The sequence below is a fragment of the Nicotiana tabacum genome, chromosome 17 (genome assembly GCF_000715075.1).
Source record: "Nicotiana tabacum cultivar K326 chromosome 17, ASM71507v2, whole genome shotgun sequence".
Lineage (NCBI taxonomy): Eukaryota > Viridiplantae > Streptophyta > Magnoliopsida > Solanales > Solanaceae > Nicotiana > Nicotiana tabacum.
In genome coordinates this window covers 56,273,246-56,298,581 of record NC_134096.1, presented here as the reverse complement: position 1 = coordinate 56,298,581, position 25,336 = coordinate 56,273,246, and the positions used below count along the sequence as shown (strand labels likewise).

The following is a 25,336-nucleotide window of genomic DNA, read 5'->3' as shown; positions in this document are numbered from 1 at the left end:
AGATTCAACTTTGAAAGTGGGAGATGATTAATATGGACTTTGTGGTAGGTTTGCCTCGCACCCGCTTGAAGCATGACTCTATTTGGGTGATTGTAGACCGACTTACAAAGTCAGCGCATTTCTTACTGGTAAAGATGACTGACACGACACCACAGTACGCTAAGTTGTACTTGAAAGAAATTGTGACTTTACGGTATTCCAACTTCCATTATATCTGATAGAGGAGCCTAATTTACTTGTCATTTTTGGCAGTCCTTTCAAGAGGGATCGGGTACAAGTGTCAATTTGCGTATCGTTTTTCATCCACAGACTGACGGACAAGCTGAGAGAACTATTCACCTGAAACAAACTTTTCGGCTGAAGCTCAGTGCCTTCTTCTTAATTTTTTTTAAAACCAAAAATCACCTGAAACAAAGAAGCAAGACAATAGACATCTGTCAAAGTGAAGGTGTCAAGGTGGAAGAAAACAGGACACATTTAAATGGTAGCAGCCTTCATGAATCTCAACAGATTCAATTTGGAAAAAACAAAAAGGCAAAGTAATTTAAGAGAGTAAAGCATAATGGAACATGCGAAATATACTATCAGAACCTTTTCTGAGTATTTAACTCAATTAATTCTATAAGATCAATAGTTTCACCAAATCTAACAATGTTTGGACAACGGAAGATATAGCTCATCTATGTGCAGGCAAATTCAAACAGACACAAGTACCAGAGACGGTGTGAAAGGAACCTGCTATTTATATTTGTTCAGCCTTACCTATCTATCAAAATCACAATTCTGGCCTTTAAATACTAATTTTGTAAACCATTAATTGGTTTTATCAAGCCAAAAGCTCTCAATCTCAAAATGGCTAGAACAATGTAGGAGTAAAAGAGCTTTCTTGAAGGAAATAACAAAGAGCAAAAAGTTTAAGCTTTTGCACTACCCTTACCTCCTTGTTAGAGCTAACAAATACTCACAATCTTGAAGCAGAAGGATGAAATTTGACCAACAATCATATAGTAAACCATGATAGTACCTTTTACCAAGAGGAGAAGAGTAACAAATATTAACTATGTTGCTCTTAACCTTACAAGAGAAAAAATTATCATAAGAAAATACTAAAAGACACACAGAGAAAGGGTGAATAAGGCTAACAATAAAGTGAAGGAGGTGGAGGAATAAAATGCTTTCGAATTTAAGTGTTTAGAGATCAACTGATATTTGTGCTTTTTTTAGGTTAGTATTTTTCACTTTTCTAAACTGCTGCTTTAAGTTAGCATTTTTGTGGATGAAAAAGAACTTTTTATCAAGTACTCGCACTTCATATAGCGAGAATACCTTGATGCTACCATAAAAACACAGTCAAGAAGAGCTTTTCAATGCAAAATCCAATAGCTCTTTACCAGCTGATTGATTACGCTGTTATTGTACAGAGATATAGCGACGGGAAAATGGCAGACCCACAAAAGAGCTGCATAGCATACCCCTTTCAACCCCTAGTTGCAATAATTGTTTTCAAGGGATATTATGGTTTGATTTTGATACTAAGTATCTTTAGTAAGACTGCTCGAAACTAAAGCCAGAGAACACAGAGCATATATAGAAGGAAACAAAAATGAATGGACTTGGATCTTAGAAGTTAAAAGTACTGAAGAGTTTGATGTGTAACCAGCTGGACTAACCTAATAGTACATCAACACAAAATGACTGTAACAGCATCTAGAAAAAGAGCAACAAAAGTAGTTCCAACCGCATCCAGAACAACTTTAAAGGTGTTTGTAGTAACATCCAAGAAGCAGCAGCATAAGTGGCTTCAACTGCATCCAGAAACATCAGCAGAAAGTGGATCCAGTCGCAACCCAAAATAGTAGCAAAAGACCTTTCACTGGCGAGTGGCGACCAAACCAATAAATAACATTCAATCGAAGCATCTTTTTTAGATTGGCTTACCTTGTTGCAAGCTTGCTCTTTGATTATTCAAAAGTGGAAGACTGAACCTTGTTCGTTGTAAATCTTCTCAGACATATTATAGGCATGTGATCTTTGTACGACTGTATATCAATGGTATATCCAAGGACAAACATTGTATATTCAGCACAAGGTGCATGACACCTGCAATACCAGTTATGGTTTATCATTGTGTAAGACTGTACATTAAAAGGTGTATCCAGGCACAATAAATAAAAGTTATTTCTCTTACTTCGAATTCTGATTCCCCATCTCTAAGAAAAGGAAAATATGCGGAGATACGGAAAAACTTATATCCTAATGAACCTTATGACTTGGACTCAGCAAAACACTTATATCCTAATGAATCTTAAGACTTGGACTCAGCATGAACTCTTTCAGATAATATCCCCGTACAAATTTTTTAATTGGAAAGTGCAGTGACTATTATTTTAACTCCAAAATCTGATGCGTCTAATGTGTGCAACATATTTATATGCCAATCATTCCCATCAAAAGACAAAAGTGCAGCAAATATGGATCAAAAAATTCATTTTGTGCAATTATGTCGGTAATGTTCCTGGCATATAACAACTTAGGACAAAATTCCATGGTTACAAAAGTGAACATTCAGTAAGACTATTCTACTAATCCAGCTTATAGATAATTAAAATTTTAATAGATGTAACATTTTAAGTGAAAGAAAGTCCATATCAATGCACATAAGTCTCCAACTTCTCCAGCGAAAATATAATCGTTATCGCTCCTAATAAAATGTTCTATACAAACTTTGCTTTGTAGTAATTACAGACTCTCTTGTTGATCCTGTCGGGTAAATGACATTATTCATAAGTATATTTTTGGCATATTTACTTCATAATAGGGTAAACTAATTAGGTACTATATTTTATCCTCTAGTAGCTGCTGCAAGTATGTAGGCTTTGCACCTAATCGTTCATACATTAAATACCAACAGTTAATATACTATTCTGATGGTAATAAATACATATCTGTATTTATAATTGTATGCTATCAAGAATTATACATTGTCAAAGCATAAAACTTATACTCATACAAATTAAACTTTTGACAAAGAAGTACAGGCAATCCTTATTCTTTAGATTAATTATTTACTTTTCATTACCGATTACCTGTAAATTGTCTTCTAATTGTGACTGGAAGAGTGACAGTCAATATAGAATTAGAGACTTTGACGAAGTACTTTTGGGCCTTACTTGCTATAGTAGACACACAAAATGCCAATTTGAATTATAGCCATTATATTAACCATGGGCTAGCATTTAATTTGTGTTTGCAGGGGAAGTGCGTGCATCTATCTGAGCGAATTGATTTTTTATAGCAAATTGAGTTCTCAAGTGACCTGTCAAGGTCGCTATTTTTCGTCTCCATAGGCAGCAATGGCTACACCAACAACTATCCTAAGCCTACATTTTATGACACTAGCAAACGTTACTCTCCTGGATCTTTTGCAAAACTTCTCACTGATACACTTTCTCAACAGTTTCAGGCAAGCCCTTCTACATTTGGAAATCGCCACCAAATCTAAGTACAGAATCCATCCTCTATACTCTGAAGATTATGGAACTACATCGAATTTTGAAATTAGAATTTGGATATTTAAAGTATCCTGACCTGTTGTTTTAGATGAAATTAGCTAACACAGTCAACCAAAAGATTCCAACCATAATCAACAGAGACACATGCATTCCACAATCAGAAACCCAAATAAGCCTGCTTCATAGTCCTGACTAATGCTGTGCAGGATTCTCTGCCTACATATGTGATGTCTCTTTTTCCAATTCCTGCAAAGGTGGAAAAGAGGTTGGATTCTCTCAGACAAAATTTCTTATGGCAAGGAAGCAAAGACAAAAAGAGTTTTCACTTACAACTGGAAAGCAGTCACTACTAGCAAAGCAGAAGGTGGTCTTGGTATTAAAAACATAAGAACACAAAACAAGAGTCTTCTAATGAAATGGCTATGGAGATTCAACAATGAAAACCAAGCTTTGTGGAAGGAGGTGGTGATCAACATATATGGACAAAAGGGACAAGGGTGCACCAAGCCTGTGACAACGGCATATGGAGTTAGTGTTTGGAGATCCATTACAGCACAGTGGCCTACTTTTAATGCTAATGTGGGGTTTACAGTGGGTAAGGGGAGAAAAATCTCATTCTGGAATGACAATTGGTTGGGACAAGCCCCTCTAAAAGATATGTTCCCAGATCTTTTCTGTTTAAGCCTAGCACCAGAGGCTTCCATTGAAGACGCTTGGAGCTTACAAGGCTGGAATCTATATTTTAGGAGATCGTTGAATGATTGGGAGGTTATAAGAGTTACTGAGTTACTGAAGGACTTGGAGGCCTTCAACGGCACATCTCACAATGAAGATTTCATGATATGGAAGAGTGATGGAAAGGACTTCACAGTTAAATCAGTATACACTCTTTTAAACTCTACTGGACATCAAAATACAAGCTGGCCTTGGAAAAATATTTGGAAAGTTAATGCTCCTTTCAAAGTGATATGCTTCTCCTGGTTGGTGGCTAGAAGAGCATGCTTAATCCATGAAAAACTACAAAGAAGGGGATTTCAGCTAAAGCTCAAGATGCTTCTTGTGTCAGGAGAATGCAGAAAATAATAACCATCTGTTCTTACACTGCAAAGTGACTGGTCAGCTTTGGCAAATTTTTCTGAGCATGATTGGCCTAAATTGGGTCATGCCAGAGTCTACAATTGAGCTTCTGAAATGCTGGAAAAGGGGGGGAGGCAGGGGAAGGCAGAAGAAATGGTGGAACTCCATCCCAGCTTGTGTATGGTGGACTATATGGACAGAGAGAAATGCAAGGTGTTTTGAAGACAATAGTAACTCTATGCAGACAATTAAGATGAATTGTATACAATCTTTGTATTTTTGGTGTAAAGGAAAATATGTAGAAGATACTGAATCTCTAATGGATTTTCTAGAAGCCTTGTAGTAACCTTGTAAGAAGAACTAGGTTCTATTTTGCTTAATCTACTTTGTAAATATGGTGCCCAGCTTTTCCTTAAGGCTGATGAATATATTGTTACCATTCTAAAAAAAAAAAGCATAGTCCTGACTAAATATAGAGGAAAGCAAGCACTTGAGACGGAAAGAAAGGAAAGAGAGAAAGTTTACCTTTGGTTCCGGTGAAGAGCTTTAAGTAGTCTCTCCTTCCTGACTTGCACTCTTCTCCCACAAGCCTTACTATCTAACCCCAAGTTTCATATCAGATTTAAAGAGCATCAAGAACAAAATGAATTGGAGTATATCTTTGAGAAACGGAAGAGAAGGGAAACAAACGAAGGAATAAGATACGGCTGAGTAAGAAATGAAGATGTGTTGGCTGCAAAAACAAAAGCCACCGCAGGGAGCAATATCAACTAAGTAATTGAAATGACTAAATTGCCCTCAGGTTTGAATTAAATTCCACGAAGCACACACGTCGAAACCTAGCTCTTCTAATATATAGAAATAACTCATTCTGGCTTTAACTAAATACCTGCCGTCTATGGTACTCCACCTAAACTAAAGGACCAATATTAGAAGATTCATGTACAGTGAAGAACTGATCTGTGTTCAGGGGCGTAAGGCTCCAGTAAGCACCATTATTGTCTATACAACAGCTGTGCCATTTGATTTGGTAAGAACCCACAGGAAATGCAGAAACATCTAGCAAGCAGGTTGCAAATCCTTGCCCTTTCTCATTAGGATCAAAAGACACAAATTTATCCACAACTGAAGTCCCTTCAGCACTTCCCATAGCATGTAATCCACCCCTCTTGGGAGACCCTGTTGTAAAGTGCAATAGCTTGTCATTAAGGTCTACCATATGATTGCTTTTCCAAGCCTGACAACTGGACTCTGGTACTTTCTTATCCTCGCTTTCACTAAATACTTGAAAGGATGTTCGTGAGCAAAGGATGCAGTACAACTTCGACACCCGAGACAGCTGATCTGCCAATATATTTCTTAGTTGAATGCACAGAGTTAGAGGGAGCTGAAAGCCTGACAAGACAGATATATTATCTATCCTTTTACCAGCTTCATTTGTTATGAAAAGCTCAGCAGAAATGGGAGGCCTGCCATTTCACGGTTCAATATTAGAATACTATCAAAATTAACGAATGCAAAACTCAAGAATCATTATATTTTAAAGAAGAATCCACTATTATGTTAGATGATCTGTTGCTATATATTCCCACTCGAGACAATTTTAGATAAAAAGGGGACGATGGCATCTGAGCATGAGTTGGCTACCATATGAAATATAAAACAGACTAACAGCAGTAGAATATCAAAATATTTCCAATAATAGCTCCAGATCCTCTTATTGATTGCAAAGTCCACGTAGGGAACTTCAGTTACCTCAATCGAAAAAAGTGTTTGGGAGTCCGGAAAGGGATCTGTATCCACAAGAAAATAATGTTGAACAGCAACTGCAAAGCATCACGGGGAATTTGGGATATACCAGTATTGGCATGTACAGTACTCGCTTGCAAACTAAGAAATCTCTGAACAGAATATCTACAAAGTTTAGCAACATCTCTTGCTTCAACACTAGTGGAAGAAATTTCATTTTGGAATTCTTGCATGGAACAGCTCCTAGAACTTCGACGGAAATCCAAAAGCTGCCGTAAATTTTTGCTAGTCTCTAAGTCTATATAGCCCAGTCTCCTTAATAAGTCATGAACCAGCAGAGTATGAAATTGCTCCTCTGAGGTTTCAAGACCATAAATACTACAATCTTGTTTACCATGGGAACTAACAAAACGACATGTTAATCCAGTACTAAAGGCTAATAGTGAACAACCTAATCCAAGATCAGAAACTATCTTCATACTTTTTCTGTCCATGCCAATGAATGACGCTCCTAAGAGATCAAATTCTCTTGCTAGCCTCATGAGCTGAGAAGAAGCGTGGGCAAGCAATTGCAACAAAGAGCTGAGTCCTTGTGAAGATTCCGACTGTTGAACCAAAATCCTTTCCCCTAGTCGTTCAGTACTTCTGGATGCTTCTTCTGAAAACGAATTTGTTCTCAATAATTTGAGTACGTCTGCTACCGTTCCAACAACCTTTGATCTTATAGTAATAAACCATCTCTGGAAACTAAAAGCACGACCAGAAACAGAGGTACCAAAAGCTTCCTCTAAAGAACAAAGTTTGTTGGAGGCCCCGACAACATTTTCAATTTGATTAACTGTCGTAGTTTCCCCGGCAGTATTTCCAGAAAGAGTGAGCCTGAACAACTGGACTTGCCTTTCTAATTCTGAAAGATGGGATAAGGATTTCAACCACAAACAACAGATATCAGATCGAACCATAGGAATTAGATCCCCAAATATGTAAGCAGCTACCAACCATGCACCATGACATGCCGCATATTTTCCAAGCTTATAAGACGACCAATAGTCTTTTTTATCCAAAATTTCCTTCACACAGTCATTAATGAAACTTTCATTCTGGGATAGGGAACTATCAGCTGAGAGAGAACTACAACGAGATAGACGAAAATTTCTATTAGAAACCGTATCTTCCCCTATCTTCAGCCACATACAGTGATATCCAGCATGGAAGTGCAATAAAAGGTGATATATTAGGCGGATGTAAACAGGAAGTAAGCTGCACCGGTGCACATGCTCAACCAAATGCTCCATTCTGTTAAAGACTTGGGTGGCACCAGCAGTGGAAACTTCCAGCATTTCAAAGCAAGTTATCAGAATCTGGGATAAACAAACCAAAACTCTCGATGCAGTAGATGCATGGTTCTCTTTGTCGAGCTCTGTCATATGATGATCTTCTGAGCCTGAATTCTCCATGCTGGTAACTTCATTGAGCATGCGGACCAGATGTTCGATAACTATACAGATCTTATCCAGTACAATACCAGAGAGATCTCGATGTCTTTCGACCAGATTAACTAAAATAAAGAGTAAACTCTTTACCTCCTGCTCCGCCTCTTTGTTTGGATGAGGATTATCAACCACTAACTTTATTAGTTGGGAGATACGATCGATGGTGAAAGTAATCATGCGAGATGCAACAATTGAAACAATTCCACCAGCTGCATCTTTCGGTATTCCCAAAAGCTTGTCAAAAATACTAGCTAATACATGAACAGATAAAATCCTCTCTGAGATAATTGAAGAATGTAGTTTGAACTCAACAATTTGTAAGAACTTGGAGAAACTAGTGAGGATCTCTGTGCATGGAATTGTCTCCAGGTTGGGCAGCGGCATCTGCAAAGTAAGAGAACGTAAACAGTAGGTGTGTGATGCCAACACCATAAATTTGACAGAACGAAAGAAATACCTTGTATAAAGCTCTTAGAGCTTCAAACTGTAAAGCTGGTGGAAAATCAGACTGATTTATGACACCAAACAACTTTAGAGTCACATTTGAACTAGCATGGAAGTGATAAATTCCTTTGGCTAAAATGAAATGGAGGCATTTTAATGCCAAAGCTTGCAGGCTCAAACCTCTGTCCTTTGCCATAAATAAGAAAAGTAGTTCCATCTGGTAAAGAAAAGTAATTTCATCTGTTACCAAAATCCAGTAATAAATATGCAAAAAATCAAGTAGAAAGTACAATAGATGTCCCTGATTTCGATATTATATAGTCTATGATTCAACTAGCTTGCAGAGACCACCTCAGTCATGATTAATATAGTAATATCGCATGGCCTTACATATTAAATCAATCAATCAACTGTACCTAAATCCCAAGCTAGTTAGCCTAAGTAAATATGATTCTTCTCTATACATTGTGCTTTATTCAGGCCTATTTCATTCTAATATTGGTAAAGAATTGGTCTTAAATTAGGGGTTCTCTAAAGCTAGAGATCCCCTATACTTGGCACTTATGCTTACTCTGGCAGAAGCTTCTCTAAAACCAGCTTCATGCCTAAAATGATATATTTGGAGGTCCACATAGGAGATGGTGAAACCATCTTAGGCAACCTTCTCTCGTTTCCGGTTATGTACTGATTTTTATCATTTTTCAAGACTTGTGACATTGTATAATTAACCTCAAATTAATATCATAAATTCCTAACACCAGCTATACACACCGTTTACCAACATATCCATCTTGTAAGATTACATAAAACCTTAAAATATGGTAGTTGCTCTTCTGTGCTTTTTGGGTCTTAAGTTTCATTTCAAGAAAATTAATTTGGCTCCATCTTATTTTTCTATTTCCTTTATCATCATTGCAGTTCTTTACCATTAATGATTTAGGACTTTGAAACAACACTCAGCTTCCATTTCTTTTCTTATTTTCCTTATCATTTTTGTAGTTCTTGCCTCTATTTGTACGTTTGTTGGCATTAGAGACGATGAAAATCAAAATAAATGAGTAAAATTATATACCTGTATAGGAATTAAAGATGTCCATTTAGAAGCAATTTTGGAAAGTGAAACTAGCATCACCAACGAGAAGTCTTCTTCTGAAGATTCTAGGATAAGCTTCATACCAGTCTGCAATATGAGAAAGGTCCACTTTAGCGCTGCAATAGAAATTTGAACTCACTTCTGCATGTAAGCAAGTGGTTAGAAAATACAGGTGTACCTGGTATCGTTAAAAACCTATTTTATTGAAGTTGTAAGTTGCAACAAGAAACTATTGCAATAGTCATTAATAGATTATAACTAGCGTTTCATGCATACAAAGGAAAAACATTGCATTCACCGTGCATAAGGTTGTCATCTCTATGACTGTTAACAGTATGGTTTCTGAAAAATGTTTTGTTCGAAAAGCAAGCACTTTTAGAGCAAAACAAAAAGGGAAAGAAGGATAAGGGGCCTGTGTAATGCGCCAAAAAGTTGTAATCAGAACGCCTGCATGTGCTTGGTGGAAGAAACACATATTGAAGAGAAATACTGAACCTTATGAGCTCTATCCGCTAGTAAAAGTGAGCACCACATTTTAGCAAAAGCTCGTCCTCCTGCTAACCTTATAACCCTTGATGTTTCAGATGACATCAACAGACCTCCAAGCATTTCCAGAAATACATAAGCAAAGTCGTTCGCCAATTCAGAAAAGCATCCAGCTGCAAACAAAGAAGCCTTTGCCTGTAGATAGATGCAAAACGATTGTATCAGTTATCATTCATGCCAAAAGTTAGACGCAAACAGAAACAATATGTAGTTAGTGTTACCTCAATCTCTGGACTAAAAACAAAAAGAATAGCAACGCAAAATAAGATGATCAAGTATTGGCGACAAAATGAAAAGGCAAAGTTCTCTATGGACAAAGGAGACAATGATCAGAGTGATACCCCTTTCACATTGATTAGGAATATCAGACAGATGAGGAAGGCAGTGGGGACGATAGCGAAGAAAGGAACCATGGGAGGGTCCATAGAGAATGAGATCGCCAAATGCTTGATTAACTCCTTTTGCCCCTTAGAATTTTGATCATGCTGAAACTTCCACAGTTAGTTTAATTGCTAGAGGGAGATTATCGTCTCGGAGCATAATTTTTCATAGGAGGTAAGATGATCAGACCTTTCCCAGGGGCATAAAAAACAATTCCAAACATAAAATTCTTGCAGTTGCCCAATGATCCATCCATAATGCGGTTAAAGGGATTAAATCCCTAATGCTTTTTCAAGACTTAAATTTTTTTAGATCTACTAATCACCTATCTTTTGTCTGTCTTAAGAGCCTTTGGTTAGTAAAGACAAGATTGAAGGATTTAGGAAAGAACTTGGTTTTGCCATTGTTTTCATAACATAAACGGGAAACTGTGAATATTTTTGGACTCCTATTTTGACTATCAGATCATTGAAGATCAAACAAACAACATGCGAGTATTCAGCTAAAACACTCTGAATATAAAACTCTCCAGTTTGTGTTACTTGCATAGTTGCATTTATCACAAATGCACAGCTAGAAGGAGTTAGCTCTAAGGGAGCAGACTAGAGCCTCGGCGGAAAATTCAGAAGGTCCACGGTACATAGAGGGAGACTTAATTTTATATTTTTCCCAGAAGAAAATTTGAGAGGACTGCCTCACAGATTGAGAAGAAGTTTTGATTTATTTCTCGACACCTAGAACCAGATTTGGAACAAGGTGCTTCCTCCCAAAGTCTACTTTTTCATGTGGAGCATTTTGTAAAGTTATACATGGTACCATTCAGATTTCAGATTTTTTGGCATCATGCGTGAGCGTGGTACACGTTCCACAGTACCATGGAGAACTTAGTTATGACTGGCGAGCTAGCTGCCAAAATCTGGAAACTATTCTGAAACCTATTTGGGGTAAAATGGCGGAAAATCTTGATCATTCATATCCTACAATTCTCTTCAGCACACTTGCTCCAAATCATCCCTATAATTGTGTATTGGGAACTGGGAAGCATGGCAGAGCAAGCAGATTTTCCAACCAAACGTGTTATGGACAGGGTGAAACATCTTGTACTCCTACACCTTAATAAAGTCTTCCCTAAACTGAATCTTAACAAGCAGTGGATAATCTGTTGTGATGAAATTCTCTTGTACAAGCCCCATATGGACTGTAAAGTAGTTTACTGGGAAAAAACAGTCAGCAATATTGGGCTAATACAACAACAACAACTATGCCTTAGTCCCAAACAAGGTGGGGTCGGCTATATGAATCGCTGACCACGTTACTCCATCTAAACTCATCTCATGCCAATATTATGCACATATAAATAATATGAATATCAGGTAAATAATGTCAAAATAATATGTAGTGCTGAGTAATATGAGCACGTCTTACCTCTGGAACATGCATAGACACCAAGCTTGAAAGGATGAGGTATCTTACATCAGTACTATCTTTTGCAATATGAGCCCAGCAACCAAATAGAGCTAAAGCCAATGCTCTCTCTTCAATGTCTCCAGTGTCGAATACTATCTTTATTCTACTTAGAAGTTCTCTATAGCTATCTAATTTATCCTTCGAAAGGATCCCCTTATCTTTTCTCCCCTTGCTCCTCAATCGCCTCCTCTGCTTGAGCTCGGACAAGAAAATCTTCACAATGCAAAGCTTCATATGTTTGTCCCCTGACTTAAATGCATCTGCAAGCCTAAGGAGGATACTATTTGCAAATAGCTTATCCTCCCCAGGAATTAAGCCGAATACTTTGTACTCAGCAGCACTAAGATTTGACTCTCTACTCCACCACTCAAGTTTTGGCCCAATATCTAGTATGGCTTCTGCAGATTTACCTAACAATCATGAGAAAGAATACACAAGTATCACTCAGAAACGATTAAGTTATTGCAAAATGGATTAAACCAAACAATGATTCTTCACAACATTTAAGAGACATTGACAATCAAACTGGAATCATCATTGAAAATTGTAAGAGCAAAAGACGTTCTTATAGAAAACGAAAAAAAGGGTGTTTGGGTTAAGCACTTTTTGGCTTATTTTGGTGTTTGGTAAACACCAAAGGTGTTTTTAAGCCAAAAGAAGCCATAAGTTGTTCACCCCTCACTTATGCTTTTCAGTTTACAAGCTCTTTGAGTTTGACCAATTATTTTACTATGTTATCCCTTGAATTTTCTTATAATCTCCAAAATACCCTTCATTTCACACTCTTATTTATTTTTGTTTTTCTGTTCCGGAGAAGCTGTAGTTTTCTTTCTCTTCAAAGGCCAACACGTAAGTGATAATTCCATCCCTTACAAACAACAACAACAAAACAGTATAATCCCACTAGTGGGGTCTGGGGAGGGTAGTGTGTACGCAGACCTTACCCCTACCCTGGGGTAGAGAGGTTGTTTCCAATAGACCCTCGGCATCCTTCCCTCCAAGAACTCCCCACCTTGCCCTTGGGGTGACTCGAACTCACAACCTCTTGGTTGGAAGTGGAGGGTGCTTACCATCAGAGCAACCCACCTTGTCTAATTCCATCCCTTACAATAAGTATTACCATTATCTACAAATATCATCTTGTCATTTGACCAAACATCCAGTTTGAAACAGATTTTTAATTGTGTCGATATTAGATATGAAATTTGCAAGGCTCCCTAATGACAACTGCAAGACTCAAATGGATTTGCATATCCATTGCATTACGTTATATCGTATCCTAAATTGATCGAATGGTGGAGATAAATCAACTAATATATTGTATTTTAACGTGCTCTTATCTTCGAATTTTAGACTCATTTTGTGTTATAATTTTTAATTTAGGCATACATTTGGACAAAGTAGGCTTTATATTATACTTTTTTCTGTGTGATAGTGGTTTAAAGTTTTGTCGTCCTCCAAAATCAGTGAATTGTGCAATTCAACTGTATTTAAGAAGATTAAATTGTAAAGCAGAGAGATTTTCTATATTGCAATAGCATAAACATATACTTCAACTAGGATTACCCAGGATATTAATTATTTTCAAAAGTCTATAATTATATGCCTGGGATACAATATTTTCATGGAAATCAAGACAGCATAACTTATCGCAAAACTATAACTTTAGGATTAAGATTTTCATAATAATAAGCACCTTTTAGTGTTAAACAGTTTTAAGAACACACATCGAACTCCTTATTTTAAGCTTCTAATATTTATATCCTAAGACGTCACCATTTTTTAATAAAATCACCTACTAACACTTAAAAAGTAATTTGCACCACTTGGTGCTTAAAAGCTACTTTTATTCAACTAAGCAGAACGAACTCTTACTTTAATTAACAAAATTATGTAAGTGCAAAATTCTTACTCACCAGGTTTATTAGAACGGAGGCCCTTTTCAAGGTCAATGCTCCACTGCATCGCACAAGCCGATGTAGTTCTCTCCATTCTTATAGTCTTTTATCGTCTCTAGAGGACAATGAGCTTGAGAGGGAACAAAATTTGTCTGAACTCAATCAGTATTAGCACTGCAATAGGAAAAACAGTAGCTTTGTAAAGTCGAAGAGAGATAAGAGTAGAGAGAAAAATATTGTAACTTGTATAAAATCGGAAAGAGAGACAACATGCATCAGAAGAGAGGGGAAAATTTTGTCTATACCTTTTCAAAACTGGGACTTACAAACTCCAGTTTGCTCCGTCGAAAGAGAGGAGGGAGTGGAAACACTTTACAAATTACAAGGATTAGTATTTGCCAAACTTTGGCAAAACAAAAAAGGCAGAATTGCCTAATAGATACCTGTATTTTTACCGATTTGACATTTCGGTCCCTTTACTTGACGAATTTTCAAGTGAATACTTGAACTTGTTCAAAATTGATATTATAAACACCTCCAAAATCTGCCTGATGCTCACTTGGCTAAGGTGGATGACACATCAATGTCCATATCTGATTTCTATGATAAAATAATATTATTTTTTTACATTATTTAAAAAAATTCTAATTTCGTTTTATGTTTCGCTCCACCATAGTTTCGATACATACTTGAAAATTATAGCCAAAGTAAACGATCCCGTCAAATATTTTTACTCAATATTAAAAAAACTTGAATCTTCATTCACTGGACGATAAGAACATGACATTTTTTTTCTGTCACGCCATTTCATGGAAAGAACAAATGGAATCTTGAAAATTGCAGTCAAATTAAACGAGATCCATCAAGAATCTTAACCCAACTTTAAGAAATTTGGAATCTTTATTTACTAGATTACCAAAAGATGAAGAAAAAACGGGTTCTTGCATGTATAATTCAAACTTTCTTCTCCCTTCAATCACAGTACACTCAACCGAATAGAAAAGCTGAGGCATACCCAAATTAGAAATAATGTAAAGATAACTGAATATGCAACCAAGTACGGAATACCCACCAAAAACCTCTTGATCTGAGATTGATAATCTAGGCAAATAAATCCATTTGTTTCAGTATGGATGAAGAGTCAACTCTCACGCTTCTATGTAGTTAAAACAGGAAATCAATTGAATCTTCGGAGGTTCCACTTAAACTCCTTTGAACGAATGGAGGGAGAAAGATCTTTTAATGTGTTTTTCGCTCTAATTAGATCACTGGTAGGAAATAGAATAGCGTTAGAAGAAATGGGAAAATTGGAAACAAATAAGAAAAAGAAAACGAAAAATGGCCAAAATTATCCTTGGCGTATTGAAAATAGCACCCAAGTACCCTTCGTTAATCTTTTGATCTATATATGTCCTTAACGTTTTGTTTGGGTTCGAATATACCCTTATAACTAACGGACCAAACCTTGTCAATTTGGCACTACAAAAATAGCCATATGGCACTTTATAAACTTGCGCTATGTATTATTTTGTATTCAAATTAAACCTACACGTTTCTTAAGTCCAACCCGGTTTGACCCTTTACCCATGGACATAATGGTGATTTGTAGACATTTTCTAATTTTGCTTCTTTTCTTCTTCCCCAACTGATATAAATTCTTTCCGCCGGCAAAGAAGAAGATTCATATGATATGTGATTAATCTATTTTAACTGCAAACTATTAGGAGAGAGCTTTGAAGCTGATCTCCAAAAGCTACACTACATTAATATGTTACTATTCTATTTTTATCAGGTGTAGAAATCTGTTTAAATAAAAATGCCCACTATCTCTCCAAATCCCACTCCTCCGTTCTCTTTCGTATCTAAATCGTTGTGATAGTCCCCAATTTTCATTTAAAATGGAATCGCAAAAGAGAAACCCCGTAAAAAGACGACATTGCTAATTGACGGTGTAGTATACGAGGACGAGCATCATAGATGTAGTGTCATAACCTTTCTTAGTATGCACATCATTGCTTGAATACACCACTTATTGCTTTCTAATCCAATCTCCACCATGATGAAAGATTAAATCAACTAATACCATTGATAATAGGCTACATAATAAGAATAAAAAAAGTAATTAGCTAAATACCAGAAGACAACATAAATACATAGAATATAGAAAACAGAAGTACAACACATTAAAAAAATACTTCAAAACCACTCGAGAATCTCAAGTCTCTAAAGCAATCCGCCTGGCCTCTGATGCTCATACTTAACATGTTGACAGTTTAAGCGCTGAGCCACATACTCTACTATATCTTTCTTCATTCTTCTCCACCAATAATGCTGCCTCAAGTCCTGATACATCTTCACGGCACCTGGGTGAATGGAATACCGCGAACTGTGGGTCTCCTCAAGAATCAACTCGCGCAACCAATCTACATTGGGCACAGAAATCCGACCCTGCATCCTCAACACCCCAACATCTCCAACAGAAGCCTCCTTGGCATCACTGTGTTGCACCGTGTCCTTAAGGACAAGCAAATGGGGGTCGTCATACTGACGCTCTCTGATGCGCTCATACAAAGAAGAGAGAGAAATCACGCAAGCAAGAACTTAGGCAGGCTCTGAAACATCTAACCTCACGAATTAATTGGCCAAGGCATGAACATCCAATACTAGCGGTCTCTCACCAACTGAAATATATGCAAGGCTACCCATACTCTCCGCCTTTCTACTCAAGGCACCGGCCACCATATTGACCTTCTCAAGATGATACAAATTGTGATATTATAGTCTTTTAACAGCTCAAACCATCCCCGCTGCTTCACATTTAGATCCTTCTACTTAAACAAGTGTTGTAGACTCCGATGATCTGTAAATACCTCACAAGACACGTCGTAGAGATAATGCCTCCAAATCTTTAATGCATGAATAATGGCTGCCGACTTTAAATCATGAACGGGGTAATTCTTCTCATGGGTCTTTAACTGGTGCGAAGCATAAGCAATCACCCTAACCCCTGCATCAAGACACACCTAATAGCAATCCGAGAAGCATCACAATAAACCATATATGAACCCGATGCTGAAGGCAAACTAGAACTGGAGTTGTCGTTAGGGTAGTCTTGAGCTTCTGAAATTTCTCCTCACACTCATCAAACCACCTGAATAAGGCACCATTCTGGGTCAATCTAGTCAAAGGTGCAGCAATGGACGAGAAACCCTATACAAAATGGCGATAGTAACCTGCCAAACCCAAGAAACTCCGAATCTCTGTAGTTGAAGACGGTCTAGGCCAACTTTGAAATGCCTCAATCTTCTTCGGATATACCTTGATCCCCTCACTAGACACCACGTGGACCAAGAATGCCACCAAGTCAATCCAGAACTCACACTTGGAGTATTTAGCATATAGCTTCTTCTCCCTCAAAGTTTGGCGTACAATCCTCAGACGTTGCTCATGCTCCTTCTGGCTGCATGAGTACACCAATATATCATCAATGAATACTATGACAAAAGAATCAAGATATTGATGGAATACAATATTCATCAAATGCATGAAGGTTGCTGGGGCATTGATCAGCCCAAACGACATCACAAGAAACTGATAGTGACCATAGCGGGTCCTGAATGTCGTCTTCAAAATATCAGAATTCCAAATCTACAACTGGCGATACCCAGACCTCAAATCAATCTTATAGAACACTCTAGCACCCTGGAGCTGGTCAAATAAGTCATCAATACGTGGTAAAAGATACTTGTTCTTAATTGTAACTTTGTTCAACTACTTGTAATCAATATACATCTGCATAGTACCATCTTTCCTCTTCACAAATAGAACAGGTGCACCCTTAGGTGACATATTAGGCCTAATGAATCCCTTATCAAGTACCTCTAGAAGTTATTCTTTCAATTCCTTCAGCTCTGCTGGTGCCATGCGATACGGTGGAATAGAGATGGGCCGAGTGCCCAACACTAGATCAATACCAAAATCAATGTCCCTGTCGGATGGCATGCCCGACAGGTCTGCAGGAAACACATCTTGAAAATTTCTCACTACCGGAATAGACTCATGGTAGGAGTATCAGCACCAACATCCCTCACAAAGGCTAAATATGCCAGACATCCCTTCCCAACCATCTATTGGGCCTTCAAATATGAAATCACTCTACTGGAAACATAGTCCAGAGAACCTCTCCACTCAACCCTAGGCAATCCCGGCATCGTGAAGTCACAATTTTATCATGACAATCCAGAATAACGTGACATGGTGACAACCAATCCATGCCTAAAATCATGTCAAAATCAACCATGCTAAGCAGTAAAAGATTAATTCTCGTCTCTAATCCTCCAATAGTCACCACACACGACCGATACACACGGTCCACAACAATAAAATCACCCACCGTTGTAGATACATGAACATGCATAACCAAGGATTCACGGGGCATATCCAAATAATGAGCAAAGTATGATGATACATATGAATAAGTGGAAACAGGATCAAACAATACTAAAGCATCCCTATGACATACTAAAATAATATATGTGATCACAACATCGGAAGCAATTGCCTATGGCATGACTGGAAATGCGTAGCAACGGCCCTAACCACCACCTGATCAACCTCCCCCTCTAGGGCGGCCTCGAGCTGAATGAACACACCCCGAGCTAGATGTGCGGTGGTATAGTTACTGGTGCTGGAATCATAGGTTGAGAACTCTATTGTGGAAATCTACCCAACAGTCTGAGGCAATCCCTCTTGAGATGACTCAAGTCCCCGCACTCAAAATAATCCCTTCTCTGGCGAAGCCACTGACCTTGAGGATTTGAATAGATGCTCGTGGAACCCTTTGCATATGAAGCATGGTAAGAACTCTATGCCAGCAACGCACTGAATGATAACTGAGCTGGGCGGGCATTGTAGGAATTATGGCTAACTAAAGAAACACGTGGAACATTGCAAGCTTCCTGAACGGGTCTAGAAGAACGACCTCTACTGTAATGGGACTGACATCCATATGAGGCACTACTGAAATCACCTAAACTACGAGACATCTTGGCCTCCCACTCCTCACGCTCCCGCCTGTGAACCAACTCTAAGCGTCTAGCAATATCGACAGCCTCGTCAAACCTCGCACCCGTCGCAACCTCACGAGCCATAATGAATTGTAATCATAGTTGAGACCATCAATGAACCTCCTAATATTCTCCCTTTCAGTAGGAACCAACCATATCACGTGATGAGCCAATGCTGAAAACTCATCTCATACTGAGTCACTGACATACCCTCCTGGCGTAGCTGCTCAAATTGCCTACGCAACTCCTATTTGCGAGTCTGTAGGACAAACTTATTTAAGAAGAGAAATGAGAACACATGAAATATAAGTGGCGTTGCATCGATTGGCCTACTTAACTCATAAGTCTACCATCATCGGTAGGCTACCCCGGTCAGCTGAAAAGTAGTGAATGAAACCCTACTGGTGTCCAAAATACCGGATATGCGAAGAATCCACTAACACCGGTCTATAAAATACTGAGCATCTTTTGACTCTGCTCCACTGAATTCTAAAGGCTTAAGCCTCCCAAACCGCTCCATTCTTTTTTTGCTCCTCATCACTCATATGGGGACCAACCTTGGCCCTAGCGGCAGCAACGGCTGAACTGGCAATACACCCGTTATCTGGAGTCCTTGAGTAAGCTGCCCTGGAGTACGAGCAGCAGGAGTCTGGACACCTCCTCCGGCCTGTGAAGTAGTTGGTGCAACTAGAACTGAGACTGCATGAGTAAGACTCATACACACAGTCATAATCTGGGTTAAGGCCTCCTAAAGGCCAGGAATCACAATGGGCACTGCTGGTGCCTGAGCTGGTCCCACCGGCTCACCCACATCTAGTACTTGCTCCTAACCTGGTGCAACTGGTGGCTCCACAGGTGCTGCTCTGGATGTAATACGAGCCACACCCCGGCCTCTACCACTGTCATACCTCTTTTTTTCTCGAGGAATGGGCCAAAGGAGTTTTTCCAATTAAAGTACATTATTTGAAAAGGGATTATTTATTTAATTTTAAGAGTCGTCACTTGGAATAATTATTTATGGCGTCCCAAGTCGCCATTTATTTTGAATCCCAAATCAAGGAAAATTGACTTTGTTTAAGTCTGCGAAACACAGAAGACCGGGTAAGAAATTTTGCTAACACGGGAGAAGGTATGAGACATTCCCGAGTTCCGTGGTTTTAGCACAGTTGCTCAACAATTATACCTAATTCAGATATTTTGTATTTATGAGAACTTTATGCCCTTTTGCCTTAAACCGCTTTTAATTGCTTGATTATTTTGTAATTATGAAATTATCTTGAAACGAATCGCGCGTACGTGTATTCGTTTTGTTTGGCGTGTCAAGAATCATGCCACGCATACATGTACATAATTAATAACACTCAATTATTATTAAAATTATTTTGCCAAAGTCGCGCGAACGCATACCTTGCCTTTAATTTTAGAAATTGTAACTATGTCACGCAAACGTATACATAGCCATGACAACTGAATTGTTTGAAGTGTGCTTATAATCATGCTAACGTTGCGCTTTTTACTTAGTTAGGGGGTGATAGAGTTTTATTTATTAGGTACAATTGGGCTATCATGTGGATATTTATTCAAGGGAATGGGCTTGGCAACATTTCAGCTTATTGGCCCAATTTGTTTATTCACTAATTTTGACCCCAAAATTTCCTATATCTCCCGAATCTCTCTGCCTATCTATTCTCAACAATCAAAAATGACTTATTCTTAAAGAATTAAATTGGATCCAACCACATGAAAAGTTTTAAACATTTAAATTATATTAAATAAAGACAAAAACTAATGAAAAGGAAATTAGTCTGGCTAACATGCTTTCAACCCAAAACAAAACGAAACAACGTATAGAAATAAGAAGAAAAAAACGTGAGAAGAGTAAAACAATGAAGAAGAACTGGACCTTTTATAACTTTCAAAATATCAAAGATCTTCCAACTAGTTTATAAGAAGAACACAGCGATGAAGTTGAAACGAACAAACCCGTCACCCGGATACCACGAACGGAAACTCGCCGGCGACCTCGACTGAAAGCTTTACTGTTTCGGCTGGGTTTGGATGGTGGTTGGACACTGAAATTTCAGGTGTTTGGCTGGAATTTTAAATGAGGTTTATGATTGGTTTAACTGGCGTTTCACGGCTGCGTTTTGGAGCCAAGAGTAAGGTTCTTTGGGGTTGTTTTCTGACTGTTTTGCGGTGGAGTTAGCAGCGATTTGAGCTGCTGTTTTGGGGTGGTGTTAATGGAGTTTCACTTCGTTTTTCATGGTTGAAACTACTGCTTTAATGATGGTTGAGGGACTGATTTACAGAGGCCGTTTGGAACTGTTTCTATGGCTGGATTTATGGAGAAAAAAAAGCAGCTCCTCCTTAAAATATTGGACTCCCTCCCTTTCTCAATCTTGTTCTTTTCTTTAAATAGAAGAAAAATTGATGCCTTTCCCCGTGCAAAAGAATTTAAAAAGGATAATAAGGGATATGGGGTTTGGGACTTTGACGCGAGGGAGTGGGGAAATGGGGCTAGAATAGTGGGGAGTTTATTGTGAGGGAGTTGGGGACGTGAGGGATTGAGGGGAAGGGCTATAGGAGAAATCTTTAAATTGCTCAATTTGTTACTCTCTTTTTTTCTTTTTCTTTTCGTTAGTTTTTTAAAAAAATGACTTTTACTTTTCTTTTTCTTTTTTTAAAATGAAGGAAAAAAAATGTAAAATACAAAGCTATATATATATATATACAAAGCTATATATATATATATATGTACTTTAAATAATACTAAGAAAAGATACCATAACTAATTAAAATTCTAATTAAAAGAAACTATTTTTTTTGTAAATTTGTTTTCTTGTAAATAGAAATAAAACTTATACTTTAAGAATGTGGATATTTTTGTAGTTTTAAATTTAATTGTTTTCAAATAAAATCTATTAAGAGTAAGATAAAAGTTTAAAATATCAATATTAGAGCTAAAAGAAATATTTACACTAAAATAGTATAGAATTTGGGTGTGGTAAAAAATTAGGTGTTCGCAACCGCGCCGGCCTGGCCTCCTACGCCTCAAACTGGTGGTACTGGTGGCCGTCCGCCTGACCTGGTCGCACGTGTCCTCACCATCTATGAGAGAATAGAAGTGTCAAGTTTAAAACATCAGAAATAACAAACCCAAACGACAAGAATGCAAGATAGTGAAGTCTCCTAACAGTTCGGTAGCCTCCCGAAGATAAGTATAGACGTCTCTGTACCAATATGCCAGACTCTACTAAACTTCCTTATGACTCGTAATACCAATGAACCTAGGGTCCTAATACTAACTTGTCACGACCCAAAATACCAACCGTCGTGATGGAGCCTAACACACCGGCTAGGCAAGCCGAAACATAATAATAAAGAGCCAAAACAACAGAAATTTATAGAAATAGCATAATTTTGAAACCTCAATACAACCAAATACTATTAATACAAAGTAAATTCCCCAGAAATAGGTAAATATGAAGTCATGAGCTCTACAACAGAATACAAGTCTGAAACTAAACAATAATAACATTATCTGAACTGCAACAACAATATGTAAGAAAAGACAAGTCAAAATTACGACTAAGGATGCAACTCTACCTCGCCTCTCGAAGATACTCCAATCAAGAAAGACTACTGGTGATAACTAGTCACACACCTAGATCTGCACAATTAAGTACAGAGTGTATTATGAGTACAACCGACCCAATGTACTCAATAAGTATCGTAACTAACCTCGGTGAGGTAAAAGAAGCGAGAACTATAAATATACTAGATATAACATGTATAGTCTGAACTTTTAACAGGTACGGAACAATAACGAAACCAAGTCATAAAGCACAGGAAAAAGTATTTGTGTGTGGATGTGTACAGTTACTCAATTACTCTGCCCAGTCAATATTTAGCATATAATGATGATATACAGATAAGTCAGTTAATAATCCATGAAAATTTGCAAGTAGAGATGAAATGCAACTCCAAACAACACTGGCCAGACTTCCTCAACATCCGCGTGCACACCATCAAGAGAGAAATATGAGAGGGTAACCCTAGGGGGTGTATCCATATCCACACGCTACACGGACAAGTCACGTGCTGCATATACAACTCACGTGTTGCACAGACAACTCACGTGTTGCACAGACAACTCACGTGCTAATAATATAAACCACACGAACTCACGTGCTAATAATATCAATATCTGGATCCACAAGGACAACTCACGTGTTGCACAGACAACTCACGTGCCAATAACATCAACCGTACGGACAACTCACGTGCCAACAATCACAATCCGTCCGGCGTGATCACAAGCTACTAGTCCAACTCATAACACAGAGAAAACAAACATACGAGAATACATGTACATGATCAATTTTACCAATTTCATACTCCTAGACTTGTATAAATAGCATGTTATAGTGTAGGGATGTGCAATGTGTTCTATCACAACTAAAAGAGATAAATTCATCATGGAATAGTAGTGCCCAACCGGCAACACAACTTCAATGAAATCCAACATGGTACAAATAGCTCACATAGGGGTACACATAGGAGAAACAACTCAGTTTGAAGCTTAACAATCAATTCAAGGCATGACATAGCCTAAACACTACCCCAGACATGGATAAATAACCTAGTGTTAGCACATGGGTCGCAAACCCCACACATGTGCGCACCCATAGCTCGTAGCTATCATAAATAATTCTGGCAACTAGCGCATCAACCCGTTTAGATAAGATACTTACCTCAAGCAAGCCAAAGCACTCCTCTGACAAGCTTTTCCCACACATATCGACCTTCGAGCGGCTCGAATCTAGCCAAAATAATGTAATACTATCAATAAAAGCTATAGGAATTGATTCCAAATGATAAAGCTAATATCTTTAACTCAAATTTTAAAAAAAAGCCAATCCCAATCTTCCACCTTATAACCCAACAAAATTTGTAAATTTATAACACTCATTCAATTACGAGTCTGATCATACAAAATCATCAAATTCCAACTTCAAATCGACCTTCAAACCTCTATTTTTCATTTTTACAAAGTTTCCACAAAATCCCTCATTTTTTCACTTTAATTCACTAATTAAATGCTAAAAATAAAGATGGAATCATGATATAACAACAAATTTGAGTAAAACATACTTACCCCAATCTAAAATATGAAAATTCCTTCCAAAATCGCCCAAAAACGAGCTTCATAACTCAAAATGTGAAATAATACTCTAACCCTCGATTTGAGATTTTAAAAGTTGTTGCGCAGTCATTACACTTCGCGATCGCAGAAAGTTTCTTGCGATCACGATGAACAAAAATTTCCAGTGGCAAAAACCTTCTTCGCGAATGCGATAGACCAGTCGCGAACGCGATTCCTAGTCACCAACACTTATGCGATCGCGATCAGCCACACACGATAGCGATGAGCATCGCGTGAAAATTCTCAGGCCCCCTCTTCCTTCTTCTCGAACGCATCTCCTCTCCCGCGTTCGCGTAGCACAACCTTTCAAAGCTTCGCGATCACAACCTTAACCTTGCGAACATGTTGAAAAATACTCACATACCAGACTTGATCCTTCACGATTGCGGCCCTCTTCTCGCGACCGCGAAAGAGAAAACTAGATGCCAAGAAATCAACAATCCAACAAAGTCGAAAATGAGTTCGAACTCGATCGGAAACACCCCCGAGGCCCCTTGGACCCCATCCAAATATACCAATATGTCCTAAAATACTATACAAACTTAGTCGAAGCCTCAAATTACATCACAACACCGAAATCACGAATGTCACCCAAATTCAAGCCTAATGAACGAATAAATTTTCAACTTCTAAAACTAATACCGAATCATACCAAACTAACTCTGATTGACCTCAAATTTTGCACATAAGTCATAAATGATACAACGGACCTACTCTAACTCCCAGAACCAAAACTCGAGCCTAGTATCAATAAAGTTAACTCTCGGTCAAACTTCTCAACCTTCCAAACCTTTAACTTTCCAACTTTTGCCAATTCAATCCAAAACGACCTACGGACCTCCAAATCCAAATCCGTACATACGCATAAGTCCAAAATCATCATACGAAACTATCGAAACCATCAAAACTCCATTCCGCAGTCGTTTATAATAAAGTCAACATCCGGTCAATTTTTTTAACTTAAGCTTCCAACCATGGGACTAAGTGTCCCAATTCACTCTGAAACATCACCGGAACCAAACCAATCACCATGAAAAGTCACATAACCACAAATGAACATAAAACAAGCAATAAACAGGGAGACAAGGCTACAATACACAAGACGGCCGACTGGGTCATCACATAACCAAATCTTAATTATGAAACATTTCATCTTCTTATTCAAAATAACCATAAGAACTACTAATATGTGGAGGACAAAGAAAAGAAGACCAGAAAAGCTTTAACAGTAGACCAAAAATCAAAACAAAGTGAGAAAAAACTAACTTTTGTGACAAAACTAGAATTACACTTACCTTAGGCTTCAAACATTTATAGAATCCCCTTCCGGAGTTAAATACAATCGTTGAAGTCAAGTGGTTAGCAATAATGTCATATCGACATCTCATTTGGGATGAACAACTA

The 25,336-nt window shown here is 38.0% G+C and overlaps 1 protein-coding gene across 6 annotated transcripts; it reads right to left on the bottom strand.

The window, feature by feature from the left end:
* Positions 1-1,588: 1,588 nt before the first annotated feature.
* On the bottom strand, positions 1,589-20,747 carry LOC107801507 (uncharacterized). 6 transcript variants are annotated; one of them, XM_075234327.1, is made up of 12 exons: positions 14,733-14,916; positions 14,104-14,260; positions 13,966-14,030; positions 13,679-13,834; positions 11,721-12,160; positions 9,864-10,049; positions 9,348-9,455; positions 8,289-8,492; positions 6,345-8,215; positions 5,115-6,058; positions 3,589-3,758; positions 1,589-2,100 (listed from the first exon to the last, which is right to left on the bottom strand). In XM_075234327.1, the coding sequence occupies exons 4-10, from the start codon at positions 13,752-13,754 to the stop codon at positions 5,500-5,502; spliced, it is 3,444 nt and encodes a 1,147-aa protein (XP_075090428.1). In that variant the 5' UTR covers positions 13,755-13,834; positions 13,966-14,030; positions 14,104-14,260; positions 14,733-14,916; the 3' UTR covers positions 1,589-2,100; positions 3,589-3,758; positions 5,115-5,499. The 6 variants fall into 6 exon arrangements, with proteins under 6 accessions (XP_075090428.1, XP_075090424.1, XP_075090426.1 ...); XM_075234323.1 differs by lacking the exon at positions 14,733-14,916 and having other exon boundaries at positions 11,721-12,172; positions 14,104-14,221; XM_075234325.1 differs by lacking the exons at positions 13,966-14,030; positions 14,104-14,260; positions 14,733-14,916 and adding an exon at positions 20,630-20,747 and having other exon boundaries at positions 11,721-12,172.
* Positions 20,748-25,336: the final 4,589 nt, after the last annotated feature.

Excerpts from the sequence above, each read along its gene's own strand:
- LOC107801507 (XM_075234325.1), bottom strand. The coding sequence starts at position 13,754 with ATGGAGAGAACTACATCGGCTTGTGCGATGCAGTGGAGCATTGACCTT. Across the intron at positions 9,456-9,863 it reads TAGCGGATAGAGCTCATAAG|ACTGGTATGAAGCTTATCCT; the intron begins GTTCAGTATTTC and ends CTCATATTGCAG. Across the intron at positions 8,493-9,347 it reads CATCTTTAATTCCTATACAG|ATGGAACTACTTTTCTTATT; the intron begins GTATATAATTTT and ends TTTCTTTACCAG.